General features: G+C 40.4%; 1 protein-coding gene across 14 annotated transcripts in view; it reads left to right on the forward strand.

The window, feature by feature from the left end:
• Positions 1-9,921, forward strand: part of CADPS2 (calcium dependent secretion activator 2) — a 553,951-nt gene extending 544,030 nt beyond the window's left edge. For 13 of the 14 annotated variants that reach the window (XM_086691260.1, XM_086691271.1, XM_086691280.1 and 10 more), the window contains 2 exons: positions 3,269-3,373; positions 9,014-9,921. In XM_086691260.1, the coding sequence (XP_086547386.1) occupies positions 3,269-3,373; positions 9,014-9,184 (276 nt within the window). In that variant the 3' untranslated portion in view covers positions 9,185-9,921. The remainder of the gene's footprint in view (positions 1-3,268; positions 3,374-9,013) is intronic. The other variant, XM_086691303.1, reaches the window with a different exon arrangement.
• Positions 9,922-15,428: the final 5,507 nt, after the last annotated feature.

Here is a 15,428-nt window from a genome sequence, read left to right on the forward strand (position 1 = left end):
ACCTTCCCAGGGCTGGAAAGCAAGTAGCAGCTTGATGGGGAGACGGGCTGCTAATATGATTTACCAGTCTACAGTCATGCACAATAAGTGTGAATAAATACAGGGGTCTCACAGAGTCAACCCTAGCCTTTCCTTTTCTTTTATTTTTGCTTTAAAAGAAATATCTCAAGAAAATGAAGTGAGTAATGCATGCCCTTACAGGAGTTGAATGAACCACAAAAAGAAAAAAAAAGACGTATTTTTTTGTTAAAGTGGTAGGCTGCTGTCATGGATTGATGTAGGAAAAATGTAGAATATACACTTACTGCTTTATTCCTAAGTAGACCAAAGCAAAGAAAGAAGCAGTAATGCCATACCCATGACTTCAGTGCAGACCGCAGCGCCCCTTCCTTGTCGTCCCCCGAAGGGAAAAGTGAATCGTCCACCCAATTGTTTTATAAAATTAACTTTTCCAAAATGAAAGGACATTTTCTAACATTCACACTTTACTGGACATTCACCCTTTTTGAATGTTTTTTTTCTTCGTAATGTTAAGGGGTTGGTTTTGTTTGGGGTGGGGGAAGATGCAGCCAAGCTACCTTTGACTTTTTTGTCAAGATATAAAAATGGGACCTACCATATTGCAGCACCCCAGAGAGGAACATATCAATTCCAGCACCAGAAATAGGAAACTGCTGGAGATTTCCGTTTGGTTGTTTTGTTTGTTTGCTTATTTATTTGGAGTGCGTGCATGTGTGTGCGTGTACGCGTGCGTGTGTGTATGTGTGCGCGCGCGCGTGTGTCTATTTCCTCACATACAAGAAAGAAGCAGTCCTAGTGGGTTTTTTGTTGTTAGCTTGTTCTTAGTAACAACATAAACTCTGAGCAAAAGTACTGCTTTCTCTTTATTATTTGTTTGTTTTAGCTGAAAATCTTCAAAGTGCCTTGACTTGGAGACCAAAAAATAGGCATTTGTAGCTGATAGAATTATTTTTCGTATAGAATTTTCCTTATAATTTGGTTACCTTTAAAGCTAAGATGATGGTAAAGTAGCTTAAGCTTTTTTTACTTAAGAGTGGTTCTCTTTTTCTCTCTTTTTATAGTTAACTTCAGATCATTTGATTCCCAACTTATTTTTCTCTAAAGTTATAATTTTGGCATTGTGTTAAAGAAGTTATATTAATAATAAATTTCTGTGTTACATTAAATGCCCTTTTGATTATCACTTAATCATAAGTATCATTGATGTGTAATGGGAAAATGAGTTAAATTAATTTTAAATTGTGTAAGGATTTCTTAAAGATGCATAGGGAGTAATTTTAAGAAAGGATTTTCATTTCCCTCAAATTCATACAACTTACAATAAATATAATAACTTTATAGTCTGACAGATTAGCTAGTATGTTATGCTAGACCATATATCATCTTTTGTTTCCCCCAACAAAAAAAATATATTATCTCTTGCAAAAGGACTATAATTTAAGAGTTACAACCATTGTGACTACATTTTAGCTTTCAAATTATCTGGAGAGTGGTATGGAGGTGAGGGTCTTAATTTAGTGTACTCATATTCAATATCACCAATACCTGGGAGTGTTTATGTGTATTAAAATAGAATTCAAGAGGTTGAGGCTATAAATAATTTGAAATAAGGAAGTATAGGATTTAAATACCAGTAGAAATTAATATGTCAGCTGCAGTACTGAATTCATTAGCAGTTTATTTTTTTAAGAATTTAGGAGTGTATCTTATTTTGTAAATCTCATTTCTGATACTTTTACAAAAATGTCCTGAAAATTAAGAAAGCAGTCATTAGGAAAGAGCACAGTCGGGTACATGAATAATATTTTTTTTAGATCCTAGCCTATCTCACATTTTAAAAACCTGAAACTTCCGTTCATCCATGTGATATAATATTTAGTAAATCAGTTACTCATTTTAATTACCTTATCTCATTTTATGCATGTGTGTTCAGTGTATTAAATTAATAGAAATAAGTCTAATGAAATGTGAAACTAATTCATGTTTAATTTATGCTTAAAATACCATTTCTTATACCAAATTTTGTCAGAACAAGGTTAATAAATACGAGTCCAGATGAATTTCAGACTTACTTGTAACATGTGATGGTACTCTTAGAAATTGAATTTGTCATTTTAATACAGAAGAAAAATATTTTTATGATTTTTTTCCTGTGTTTGAATACCTAAGACACATGTACCGCACGTACATGATGTATTGTGTCACTATGTTTGTGTTTACAAACAAGACACAAAATCCCTTTTCTCATGAAACTCTTGTTATTTCCTAAGTGCTGAATGGGCTTTGAGATTGATTTCTTACTGTTATCTGAATGAGAAGCATTATTAATTTTCCAGTACTACCTAAACCTAGTTCTAGCGTGTAGTGCTGAATCCCTTAAAATGCCACCACTAATGGCAGATTGCCTTTAAAACACAAAAACAAAAACAAAAAAACAGGAACAAATTTCTTCTTCTATACTCGTAGACATTATACAGGAGCAGGAAATTACGTTGGAGAAGAATTTCAGTTTCCCTCTCAAGAAAGTGGTAATAAACAGAGGAAAAACTGTGAACCCTCCAAAAACACTTGTAAAATGAAACCAGTTCTTTCCTTTCATAATTTGGTCAACTGACATCTTTTTTATTCTTATAGACACAACAATTCCATCCTGAATAACGTTCCTTCCTCAGGCGTCACATCTTTATTTTCAGTGGTTTTAAAACATCTTGGCAAATACTTAACGATACTAGGTAAAGGTGTGATTGAGGATGTCTTACCATCACTTCTGTAAAATGTTATTTCTAGGTATTGACTGCATGCGTCATGGCATAAATCTACTCTTTGATTTTTACATAACATACGGGCTAATTAGAAATTTCCCTTTGTAAGTAATTTACCTACTTTTTCCTGCTGTTTGGGAGTCCATTCAGTCCCATACCATGTATTTAGTGCCCGTTGTTACCTACCAATTACAAAGCAGGCCTCTAGGCCTGCAAGTGCAAAAACACGGTTTCCCTTGAATATGTTACAGCTGAAAGACTAATGTTAATTCATGTAGAGAACAGCCTAGGTCAACTTAGCAGATTTTCTAGCAAAACATAGAATTCTGTTAACAGGAAATTATAGCATTATTGACTTCAAGTGCTGATCTGTGGTCATTTCAGAGTGTTTCATTACCCCCTCATTACCGAATCTGTTACATGAATACTGCAGAGGCTGTTTTCTTTTCTGTTCTCCTCCCCTCCGCCCCCATCCTTCTTTCCAGCAATGGTACAGCAGTTCCATGAAAGTCATTTGTGTCTGGTTGGCTGATAGATTAGACCTTCAGCTTCATATTTACCAACTGAAGACGCTCATCAAGATTGTGAAGGTAAACAAAATGTGTTGAGATGTGAATTGCCCACCAAGCTATAAAGAATAATGGCTAGATATTGACATACAAGAAAATTGTATGTGACACACCTGAGTGGATGTAAGTACTTTAAAAACATCACTCTCAGCAGTGCTATGCCACTGTTTACTTCCATTTTCAGTTAGATTATCAAGTAAATGTAAATTTTTCTGCACTAATAAGTAAAAGATATTTTATCAGTGGTGAAATTTTAAGACAATGTACACAAAGCCTCTGGCACATTTACCTGATTGTAGTAGGTCCACAGTAATTTCATCTTCATTTTCTTAGGTATAGAAATATTTTCTCCTCCTGATACATTTGCTTCATGCTTATTAGGATCGCATATCATTATGAGGACTTTTTTTTTTTTTTGAACGTGCGCACATGCATGTACTCATGTGCAAGCTGGGGAGGGGAAGAGAGAGAGGGAGAGAGAATCCCAAGCAGGCTCCACACTGTCAGCATAGAGCCCACAGCCGGGCTTGATCTCACCAACCATGAGATCATAACCTGAACTGAAATCAGGAGTTGGTGCTTAACCAACTGAGCCACCCAGGTGCTCCATGAGGGCTTTGGAATTGTATTGGCCCACAGCATAAGGAGAGTGTCCATTATTTTGTCATATCCTGACACAAAAGTAACATTGTCACTGCCTAACTTCTTTAGAAGCATGCCCCATCTGACATGTAAGAGATGATCAGTTTGAGTGTTGGGGAACATCCCAACCAACAACAGGTGTCACATCCCTTAAGGCCATTTTGTCTTTTGCTCTTCAAAAGAAAAGGTAATAACACAAGTATTATATTTATTGAGTATATTTATTTACTTAACGTGATTTTATTAATATTTATAATTATTTAACATGATTTTTCACACTCTGTAATTCTAATGGAAACACAAAATTTCCTCCAAGTGTAACTTTTTCCTAAAATTGAGACAAATCCCACTTAATGACTAAAAACATAACTCTAAGCTATTGAGAATCAGCTGTTCTTTTGAAAAGATGACCTTCCATTTTAGTGCCATTTGTCAAATGCAATATATGTGTATATATATATTTGTATGTGTGTATATAGGCACAAATATGTATGTTTATATTTATGTGTATGTATGTGCATATGCGACACACAGTAGTTCTCAAAGTGTCATTTCTGACTTATATCAGCATCACCTGGGAACTCATTAGGCATACACATTATTGGGCCCTACCCCAGACCTGCTGAGTCAGAAACTCTGATTCTGGGGCCCAGCAATTTATATATTAACAAGTCCTCCAGGTGATTCCGATGTTAAAGTTTGAGAGGAACTATTGCATTACATCATTAAGTTTTAACCACATTAAAATATTTTCCATCATTCTCTAGGTTCCTGTAGTCTAATTAGAATACAAATTATTTTGTGCCATAGACACACAGGTTATCACAAATTAGAAAGACCCATAAATAGGAAAGTTCTGTTCTAAAGTGAGAAATTGGCAAATCTACCGGAACATAGAACCAGACCTATAATGTCACAGTAATAGCAATCATGATTAGTCATAAAGAACAAGTAAAATTATAGCCGCCCACTAATTTTTAATACCTCTGAACATGACATTTCAATGGAAAAAATAACTTTGGTCCAGAACACTTCTTACCAGGTGTTATTTGTTTTACAAAGAAACCGAAAGTGCACAATAATACGTTCATATTTGCCTTCGATTCTGCAATGTTTCTTTCTTGTTCTATTAATGTGACTTGGAGAGCTTTCAAAGAAGTTTGTTTTTCATAAAAGAGAATCAGAATCTGTGTATACCTTCTACATATATGTGTATGTTGAGGTTGCAGTCTGTACTGTGACTAATACTGGGATTAGCTGCTTACCTTACAATCAGTCATATTTTCAAGTTAACATCTATTGCATTCAAGATGTCAGAAATTACGTATTCACCTGATTGGCATTTTTGGCTGGATTGTTAAGCTCTCTACTTTGTTTTTAGAGTAAAAATATCTATTTATTAGCCCATCATCTTTCAAAGTTCTTCCTCTTCTCATATTCACACATGTCATTACAATTAAAGATCAAACACCAATGAATATTTTAGCAGAATAAAATGATAATGTCACGAATTATGCGGTGGCATTTCCATTGTACTCTACACCAATCAATTTATCTTAGTTTAACATATTCTTCATTATGGCTACCAACAGTCAAGACTGATAAATATGGAAATAAATTTCATGAATATATTCGACTTTCCATGCTTTGTTTTTCACAAGCAGGTCCCCAGACTCAGCCAATGCTTTCTTTGGCTGATACATTTAATCAAATTGTAGAGCTTTATGTAATAATTAAAAATTATTATTTTCACAAAGAAAATCAGGATGAATTAATAATTTAATGTTTTGATTGTTTCCTACTTTGAGTATAAACAGACTTTAACCAGTTTCGTACATAGATTCATAATTCTTCAGAACCTATATGGTTATATTTGTAATGTTCATTTTTCAGTGAATTTAAGAAGCTATTAAATAGCACATGTATACAGGGGTGCCTGGGTGGCTCAGTCGGTTAAGTGTCCAACTCTGGCTTTTGGCTCAGGTCATGATCTTACGGTCATTAGATCGAGTCCCATGTCAGGCTCCACAGCATGGAGCCTGCTTAAGATTCTCTCTCCCTCTCCCTCTCCCTCTCCCTCTCCCTCTCCCTCTCCCTCTCCCTCTGCCGCGCCCCTGTCCACTTGCATGCCTGCATGCTCTCTCTCTCTAAAATAAAACATAATAATAAGTATAAAAGCACATGTATACAATTGTGAAGGCCCCTGAGTAGGCTTTCCTTCCGTCCACATCTCCCGGTGCTAGCCAGCATGTTACTACAGAGTAGTGCATTCTACCAAGGAGCCAAACTGCTATTTGTTTGGTTTTTTTTTACTCTACAGGCATAGTCATTCTTCTCTGCCCACTGGAGACCCAGATGCCACCAAGATGTATATTACAGCCAACTTTGGCCCACAAAGACACTTAGATACTAATCAGTTCATTCATGTCACTCGCTGAGAAAAAAACAAATTCCACTAACAGATTCACAGAGAGTTTAGGGCTATGAAATTATTTGCAGTTTTAACATCGGAATGATTTATTGAAGGAGGGGGAGAAACAGAATCCTCAAACAATCAAAGTGGCAGATGGATTTGTGTTCTCCCGAGTGGCCCTATGACATTTAAAAGCAGTTAACGTAGATCAGCTGCTCTTACTAGGAGACAGGAAGACAAGTGAACAGCACCCCGTGGCAGGCCCTTGTCTTAAATAAGAACTAAGCAGACCTTCATTGCCAGCCACAGAGGATGTCCAAGGGCCAATAATATTTTATGAATTCGAAAGAGAGAGAGATCACAAGGATACCTGTCCTGCACCTCCCCTAACTACCTGTTGCTTGGTGATAAAATAAGGCAGTAGAGTCTTAATTACACATAAATTAGAAAGCCTTCAGGACTGCAGATCTACAACACAAATCTGTCCTGGCCAACTTACTGACAATTAAGCTAAGTCTAAGAAAAGTCAATTCTAATAAAACAAAAAAGCAGGACTTATAAACTCAGCATATAATTGTTAACGGAACAATATTTCATATCAGATGCATTATGCAATATTTCATGTCAGGTACATGAGTAATTTGTGTACTTGACATAGTTTTAATCAAACTATTAAACAGTTACAGTCTTGAACACAAATCTCTGGGGTAATACTACTGTGTATATTAGTTACCAGATTTTCTGGATAAAACTTACCCTTCAGAGCCATTCCCATGTGTTTTGATGCAAATTACCAGAGGTTTTGGTGTAAGAGAGTGCCACCTTAGTAATAATGAGATTAACACCTTAGAAAGAGAATATGAGGATAGTGGGGTGGAAGTATCTTAAAATATTAAAATGTAAGTAAAAATAGTTTTGATCATTTAAGAAACCACTCTCTGAATCAAATTTTTATGGGCTGTTAAGATACCTCTGATACTGCACAGCATTTCTCACAGTTCAGTTTATTTTTGGACAGGTGGTAGACTTTTCAAATATGAATTTTATTTATAACAAGTAATGATCCAAATGAGAAAAAAATTATTCACCCTCCATATTTGCTTTTGGCATATCACTTCTGAAACTTGTAATGATACTGTGGGGCATACATCAGATTAAAAAAGACAGGAAAATAAAATGTGAAAATACCAATGGCCCCCACAACCTTGTAATGATTTTGCTCCTTCCCCGAAATCTGTTAGTAAACCAGGTATGTATATCAAGGGGATTAAGGTGCTATTCATCAGCATTTCCTACCTGATATGAATAAGTACCTTCAATGAAACTGTGTGAATATTAAAAGTTTCCTTCCATATATTCTGTTGAACGAAATCAAGCATGCCTTCATGTTAATGTCCAGCTATTGGAGTTGTAATATTGGGCCAGAAAGTACAACATTCCTTCTTACTTGACTTTTTTCATCTATTAAGTGTAAAGCAGACAACAACAAAAGTACCTACTAGAAACATTTAGAACAATGGTGGCATGTTGATACTGATACTTGAGTCCAGTCCATTAAAATCTGAATGTTTAATATTCTAAATCTAACACAGGACAGTAAACAAAATCTGGAAAGATATTTAGCATTAAAAACAGCCTTAGAAGTGACTCTACACAATGGGATATCTTCATTTGTGTTTTGTTTCCACACTGAACTAATTCTAGATTTTTCCCACAATTTAAAAAAAAATAATAATAAAATTCCAGTCCTGTTTAGTCTCAGAAAAAAATCTTATATGAGGAAAATTGCACATAAGGGGATCAGTGAAATAAGCGATGCTTTCTAGGTGACATATCCTAAGTGCCACAGAACCCAGAATTCTGTTGTTCCTGTCATTGTTCTTAGGATTCATGTTATAAACATTAACATGACGTTTGTTCTATTTTTGACATATAATACATCAAATAATAGGCTTTTCACAGAAAATATAAATACATGTTGTATTTATCACCTGTGGAAGCTTTCTACCAGAATTTTGACACTTCACATTCCAAGGGAATTTCAAAAGGAAAGGGCAGAATTCATCCAGACTTCTGGGTGTACACAAATTTTTAACCGGTGGTACATATAAATAAATGTTGTAATTCACAAATGCTGAAAATGCAAACTTCTTTTACTGATAATAGGATTAATTATCTCCCTCCACACTTCCCCCCAAAAGCTAATACATTGCATAAAATGTGTTTTTCAGTATTAAAGGAAAGACATGTCAACTGAAAAACTAAGAATTCCTTCATTTAAAAATGTACATAAGTGCCTATCATTTTACCTTGTCGCAAGCTATTCAAATAGCAAAGTCTGTGCCATTAGCAATATTTTTCACTTGTCATCTGTCAGAACATTTTGATCTATTCAGAGTGATTCTACTTTGAAAAGCAGGATCCGAGGTCTCATTTCTTTTTCTCCCCAGAAATATACCAACAGGTTGATTGACATGGGCAACTACAATCTGAGTCCATTAGTGAATTGTCCCACATTATTGTTGAAATGCTAACTGAGGATACATACGGACGTCCATCCATACAATTCGTGAGCTATCTAAGCAAAGTCTTTCTTCTTCTTCCAGAAAACCTATAGGGACTTCCGACTTCAGGGTGTGTTAGAAGGCACACTGAACAGTAAGACCTACGATACTCTGCACAGACGTTTAACAGTCGAGGAGGCTACAGCCTCCGTCTCGGAAGGAGGAGGACTTCAGGGCATCACCATGAAAGACAGTGATGAAGAAGAAGGCTAATAACTCCCAGCTCTGTGGGAGGAAGGAGGACCTTGACATTATTTTGTACCCTGTCCTTGTAATTACATTGATTGTTTGGACCAAATAAAAAATGCTTGTATTTCACTCCGCATTGTAAAGCGTGAACCTGGAAGCAGAGTTAAAGGGGAAAATGGCAAGTTTCTTGGTTTGGGGGGATTTTTAAAGATGAGTCTCTTTTGTGTAGTTTGACCTAAATGAGCTTTGGCTTTGTGATTGGAACATAACTTTTTGGTTTTTTTGGAAGATTTGACTTTTCCGTCTGTAATTACATCAAAGTAGTGTCCTGTGTGTGAAATGAGATATGTATTTCTCATAATGTGACATTGTGAGAAGAAGCTACTTGGATCACTGTGCCAGCTCTATCGTGCCCTTGTTAAAGTGGTGTGTATTTAATAGTTTATCATTTATGTGTGAGGGTTTTGTTTTTTTTTTTTTTTTTTGTAGTTAATTTGCCATTGTTGTGATGTGTGTAAAAACTTTAACCTCTGTTCTTAGTATTCTGAGTTCATCTGCAGGCTTCAAGGACTGCCAAACCCAAATATAGACTAGATTATCCATCAGCTTGTGTCTTGTTTTATTCTGAACATTCCTTCTTTCAAGCGTAAGAAAAAATCCCAAAGTGTAAGGTAGTAAATGTGCTGCCTTCAACATACCATATTCTCCTACTTCTAAGTGTAACAGCTTGCAGGCAATAAAAATCTCTTTGGTCGAAACCACTCCTGTATTTATTAGACTTGTGTAAATTAAATGCAGTAAAAAAAAATATTTGCAGTATTATGAAAGCCCCAACAATTTGTCTCTGTGTTTTTGTGTTTTTGTTTGTTTACAATCAAATGAGTAAAAGATATCAACAGTGCTTTTGCACCTAGAAGGCACACACATTTGTTAAAAGAGTAAGTTACTCCGACAGTCTATTTCCATAGCAAAGGTAATGTTGACTACATACTCATACGTGTTAACGTTAGCAGTGTTAACTAATAAAGAGTAATACTAGGAATGCTGGTAATTTAACTAGCAATTGACAGGTTAGTTAACTATTATATCTTCTTCCAAAATATTTTCTTGCTATAATTTTGAAAAATAATAGTGTTATAACTTTGTAATTTCTCTGTGAGTTTTAATTTTGTATTTTTTCCTAAAATTCATATTGTGCTACTACATCCATTCATAAATAATCTTTAAATGAGGTAAGTTAATGCAGAATAAGCAGAGGTATCCCTGAATTTATGTAAACTGTAGTTCTGGAATTTTGGAAGTGAAACCGACTTCTTAGACCTCCAAATTCATTCTCCTGTGTTGTTATTAATGGTGTCTCAGTAGCTGGACTAGCCCACAAAAATCCATTTAATTCAGTTATCATATACTACTGGTTTGGGCTCAAATCTGGGTCCTGGGGGTAAGACACCCTACGATACAGGACAAACTTGAAAGTAGATGTCTTCCCCTTTCCTGGATTAGAAACTAACTCTACCAACTCGGTGTTGTGGAAAGTCAGTTTTTCCTGAAATGTTCTCTTTCCCTCTCTTCACCTTCACATCCAGTATCAGCCTCTCTTTGGGCCCCTACGTGTCCAGTTGTGCCACCCTAAACTCCTCGGTGGTACCCTCTCCACGGTTGCTGCCGCACAGCTCAAATGGCTGGCTACTTGCAAATTACCCACCCTTGTTTTCTTCTAAATGTCTGTGTCTTTGATTCAGCTCATCTCTAAGTAATTGGCCCATATTGCCCTGAAGTATGAATGATGGATGACTGATCCCTTCGCCCCCCCCTCCAGCCCTATGAAAGGAAATATCTAGCTGATCCAATTCAGAAATGCAGGGGAAAGCCCTTAGGGCCAGGCGGATCTTCCTGCTGATCTAGTTCACCTGCCTGCTGGCTCTCTTGGCTGGTCAGCCTCTTGTAGCTTCTCTCTAGATTTGCAGGTTCTCTGCGCCTTCCCTTCTGTACTCAGGAGATTTCTAAAACCTCTACTCCCCACTCCAACCTTCAGTGGCTTCCACAGGGAGAACAGCAGAGCCAAAGGCAGGTAGTGGGGATGCTCAGAAGTTTATGATGACTATGTGGACTAACCTTTTAGCCACAAAGAGGCGTAGAAGAGAAATCTATAAAGTAACTGAAAGAGAATGAAATACCACTTTTGGGTTTTTGCCCAGAAATTCTCTCCAACATAACTGCAAATTGCTCGAGACGACTTAATAATTGTTCATCGGTGTGTGTAACTGTTAGGGTGAATACCCAAGCATCTGTCTATTAAAGGAAGCCAAGTGTTACTATTTTTTTAAAAAGTATTATTTCATTTAAAGGAATTTAATTGAAAGACGAACAAGTTTTAACAAAATTTTTGAAGTGAAAATCATTTTTAACTCAAAGAAATAGTCCTATCCTCCTAAATGGTTTTGGGCAAGGGCCAAAAAGTGCGTTTTGGGGGCAGTTTGGTGAGTGTTGCAGGAGAAAATAACTAATGCAGTCCAATATCCAGCTGGAATGGATCTGTTAAATAACACGTCTAAAAGGAAAGTTTCTCCGAACGCATGGAGAAAAAAATAATAATGCCTTTTCCCGGAAAGGGAAAGAACCACACAGAGCTTAACGTAAACCTCTCAGCTCCAGCTGTGGGTCGTTCTTGCATTCACGGGTTTTTCCACCTGAATTCCCCTTAGTTCTTGTTCATTGTCCCTCGCTCTGCAGAAAGGACTTCCTGCTACTTTTGCAGTAAGCGCCCGTGCAAAGTGTCTCGGGGCACCCACCCCGCCCACCACGGTCATAGCCCGGCCTGGCCTAGCGCCGCCCTCCTTCGCCCGCGAAGACTTCGGGTCCCTGAGCTCCGGGAAGGTGCGCTTGGTGGGAAGGAGGTCACTCGGCCATCGCTGCTCATGGAGCCCCTCCCTGCTGCGACCTCCTGCAGTCCGAGAGTCGCTAGCCCCCAACCCTCCCTGCCCGCTCCCTGCAAACGCGCGGAGACGCGGGGTCGACGCCCGGCGTGCGGGACGAGCGCGCTGGCGGTCGGCAGGATCCCCGCGAGCCGGAGCTCAGAGCCTGCCTTCCCATCCCCTCCCGCCTGGCGTCTGGTAGAAAGACCTGAGCGTGGAAATTCGAGCATGAGCCTGGTCGCTTTTATTTTTTACTCCCCAAACAGAAAATGGAAATTTCCCGGTCCGGGTCCCTAAAGGGAGGTGATAGATCGATGTTCCTGAGAGATGTTCACGCGCCGCTGGTGGCGGGGTAAACACTCGCCCAAAGAGCAAGCAGATCGGCCCCCGCGCGCTCTGCGCCTCTGCCTTCGCCGCGAGGCCCAGCCCCCACCGACTGCCCTCGACCCATCCCACCCCCGTTAGTTTTGCGCGGAATTGGAGGCCTGGTCTGTGGGAGTTCGGGAAGACGGTGTTCGTCCTATCTTTACTTGGGGTCCTCCTAACTCATCCCCCTGCCCCAGTGCTATGCGGCGAGCGCGGTGGAGAGCGGGTCTCCTTTCCCCCTTCAAACTCTGCTCGCTGGACGGGCAGGAACCTTCGGGGAAAGCGGACGTCTGAGTTGGCTCCAGTACTTTGCTGCAGACGGAGTCGAGCCCAGGGGCCTGGGCAGCCGGGCGGAGGCGAAGAGGAGCTGAGACCCCGCAGTGCCCGAAGCGCGCGGCTGGCAGTTGCTCCCCCGTCCCCTTCCAAGGGTGAGGCTTTCCCCCAGCGTTGACTGAAGGATGGGGTGCAGAGATGCCTTAATCTGCTCTTCTCTGTGACACTGAAGAAAGATACTTAGAGGAGTAGAAGCGGATAGAGACTGAGCGCAAAGCGCTGAGCCTGCGTTCCAGAAGTCACGACCGACAGTCAGTCGCGCCCTTTGTCCGTGTGCAAGATGTGATTGTTTTAAGGGAATAGGCAGTGGAGTGTGAGAGTGTAGTGCCGAGAAGAGAAGAAGAATTCGATGTGGTTCCCAAATGAAGACCCCTGATTTAATACCAAGAAACAGGTGCACAGGACACCGCTTGGAGATCGTAGTAAGCAACGCCTTGGGGCCAGAGAAACCCGGGTTTGAGTCTTTTGAGTGCTAACAGCTACGCCTCTTCCCCGCGTCTGAGCTCTGTGTCCTTGGGCAAGTCACTGAACCTCACTGTAAAATGAGGACTTAATAAGGCAGGTGGTTGTAAGAATTAGAGACAGGTAATAAGTTGTGGCCAATACTAACTAGTTCTTTGTGAGGAATGGATTCAAAAGAAATCGTGGCAGTCCTGCCTCTGCCAATGCGCACCACCATTCTCCAGCCATTGTCCCCGCGGTGGTTTCAGGGTCCTTCTGCATCACAGCCAGCTCAGCGGATCTTCAGCCTCGCCCCCGGCGTGTCAGTGGACTGGAGGGTTCCGGGGTTATATATAGGGCCAGCCTAGTGGGAGGAGAGGAGAAGACGGGGAGGGGCAAACCTTGTCGGGTCTCCAGAAAGGGCCGGCTTCGCCTCGAGCAGCCCCCGGAGCGGCCGGAGGGAGGGGAGGCAGCTGGAGACGTGCCTTTGGGGGATGGAGTTGGTCAGAGGCTCAGAAACTAGACAGGTGTGATCCCGGGGTGCTAGACCACAAGTGAGGAATCTCAGACCTCGGCCTCTGCCCAGTAGGTTCTAAGTGCAAGAGAATTTAAGGGGCAAATTGGTGTTCATTCATGTTTTCCAAAGTTTAAGGAGGCCTAGAATGGCGTCCTGCGTCTCAGACCAGAGATGCGCGCACAGTAAGCGCTTGGAAAATTCGAAGCGGAACGGAGAGAGAAGCAGAGGAGGCCGCAAACCGCCCCAGCGAGCGAAAAGGGCTGACACTGAGGGCAACAGTCAGCACCGAGTCCTGGCCCAGAGTGCGGAACTGCCAGCCCTTGTAGGCTGTCGTGAAAACGCCAATAACTGGGAGGCCCAGCGTGGGCCGAGGGCAAGCCCCAGGGGCTCATCCCAGCGTGTCCGTGGCGAAGGAGACACGTGCCCTGGTGATGCTGGGGCCAGGCACTCGGCGGGCGGCCTTGGAGACGAAGACACTCACCACTTAGCAAAGGGGAAGATACTCCCCCTGCTTTGGGCTGGGACTAGAGCTACTTTTATAACTGGAGGGATGTTCCCCACCTTCATCATTCCTGTAAGGTAGCCTGCCTGCAGCTATTGGGCTCCAGATAGAGGAAGCAGAATGCCACAGATGCCTTTAACTCCCAGGACTTCATAACTTTACATCAAAAGTGACTGTATTTATGTGCTTATTTGTGGGTGATTGTTAAAATTTAGCAAATAGGGCCACCTGGCTGGCTCAGTCTGTTAAAGGGCGGGAGGAGTGGGGAGGGTTGATTTCAACTCAGGTCATGAATGTAAGGTTTGTGGGATCCAGCCCCGGAAGCAGGGTCCCAGCTGAGAGCACCGAACCTGTTTGGGATTCTCTCTCTCCCTCTCTTCCTGCTCCTCCCCTGCTCACTCTCATTTTCTCTCTCTCTCTCAGAATAAACTTAAAAAATTTTTTTATATAAAATTTAGTAAATAAACATATTCTAGACATATTCGTTTAAATCTTTTTCCATCCCGAGGCGCCTAGGTGGCTCAGTTGGTTGAGCACCTGACTCCGGCTCAAGTCATGATCTTGTGGTTCTTGAGTCAGAGCCCCACATTGGACTTGCTGCTCTCAGCACAGAGCCAGCTTGGGATCCTGTATCTACCCCTCCCCCCCCCCACTCTCCCCTGCTTGGGTGTGCTCTCTCTCTCAAAAATAAATAAAACACTAAAAGATATTTTTTAAAAATCAATAAAATAAAATCTTTGGCCATCCCTAGGATCAGTGGTTCTCAAGTCAGAGAGGAAGTGAAGAGTTTATTTTGAATTCAAGAATCATCAGGCCGAGGAGTTACCCTTTCCTGGGCTCAGACACAGACTTGTTTCTGGGTCCCCTACACACAATTTGTACCTTTGAAAAAATTAAGTGGGGTGTCAAATCTTTTCTGCTTCAAATCAATTCTGACTTGCCTCTTAACACTGCTTCCTTGCTAACAGCCAACCAACAAGTAACACCTCTCATGGATGTGATTGGTGGAAAGAAACATTTAAATGCTGAAACTTTTTAGGGCATTTCTCTAAAATGCCAAGGAAGCACAACGAATTGTAACTTTGGAAGGAGATACTGCTAGGGAGGTAGAAAAAGTTTCATTAAAGAGGGGTTATATAGTAAAAGGTCAGAACCCAGCAGGACTGTACTTCAAAAACTGGAAAGTGAAACGTG

Source organism: Puma concolor, chromosome A2 (assembly GCF_028749965.1).
Source record: "Puma concolor isolate L17-30 chromosome A2, mPumCon1.1.hap2, whole genome shotgun sequence".
In the NCBI taxonomy this organism is placed as follows: domain Eukaryota; kingdom Metazoa; phylum Chordata; class Mammalia; order Carnivora; family Felidae; genus Puma; species Puma concolor.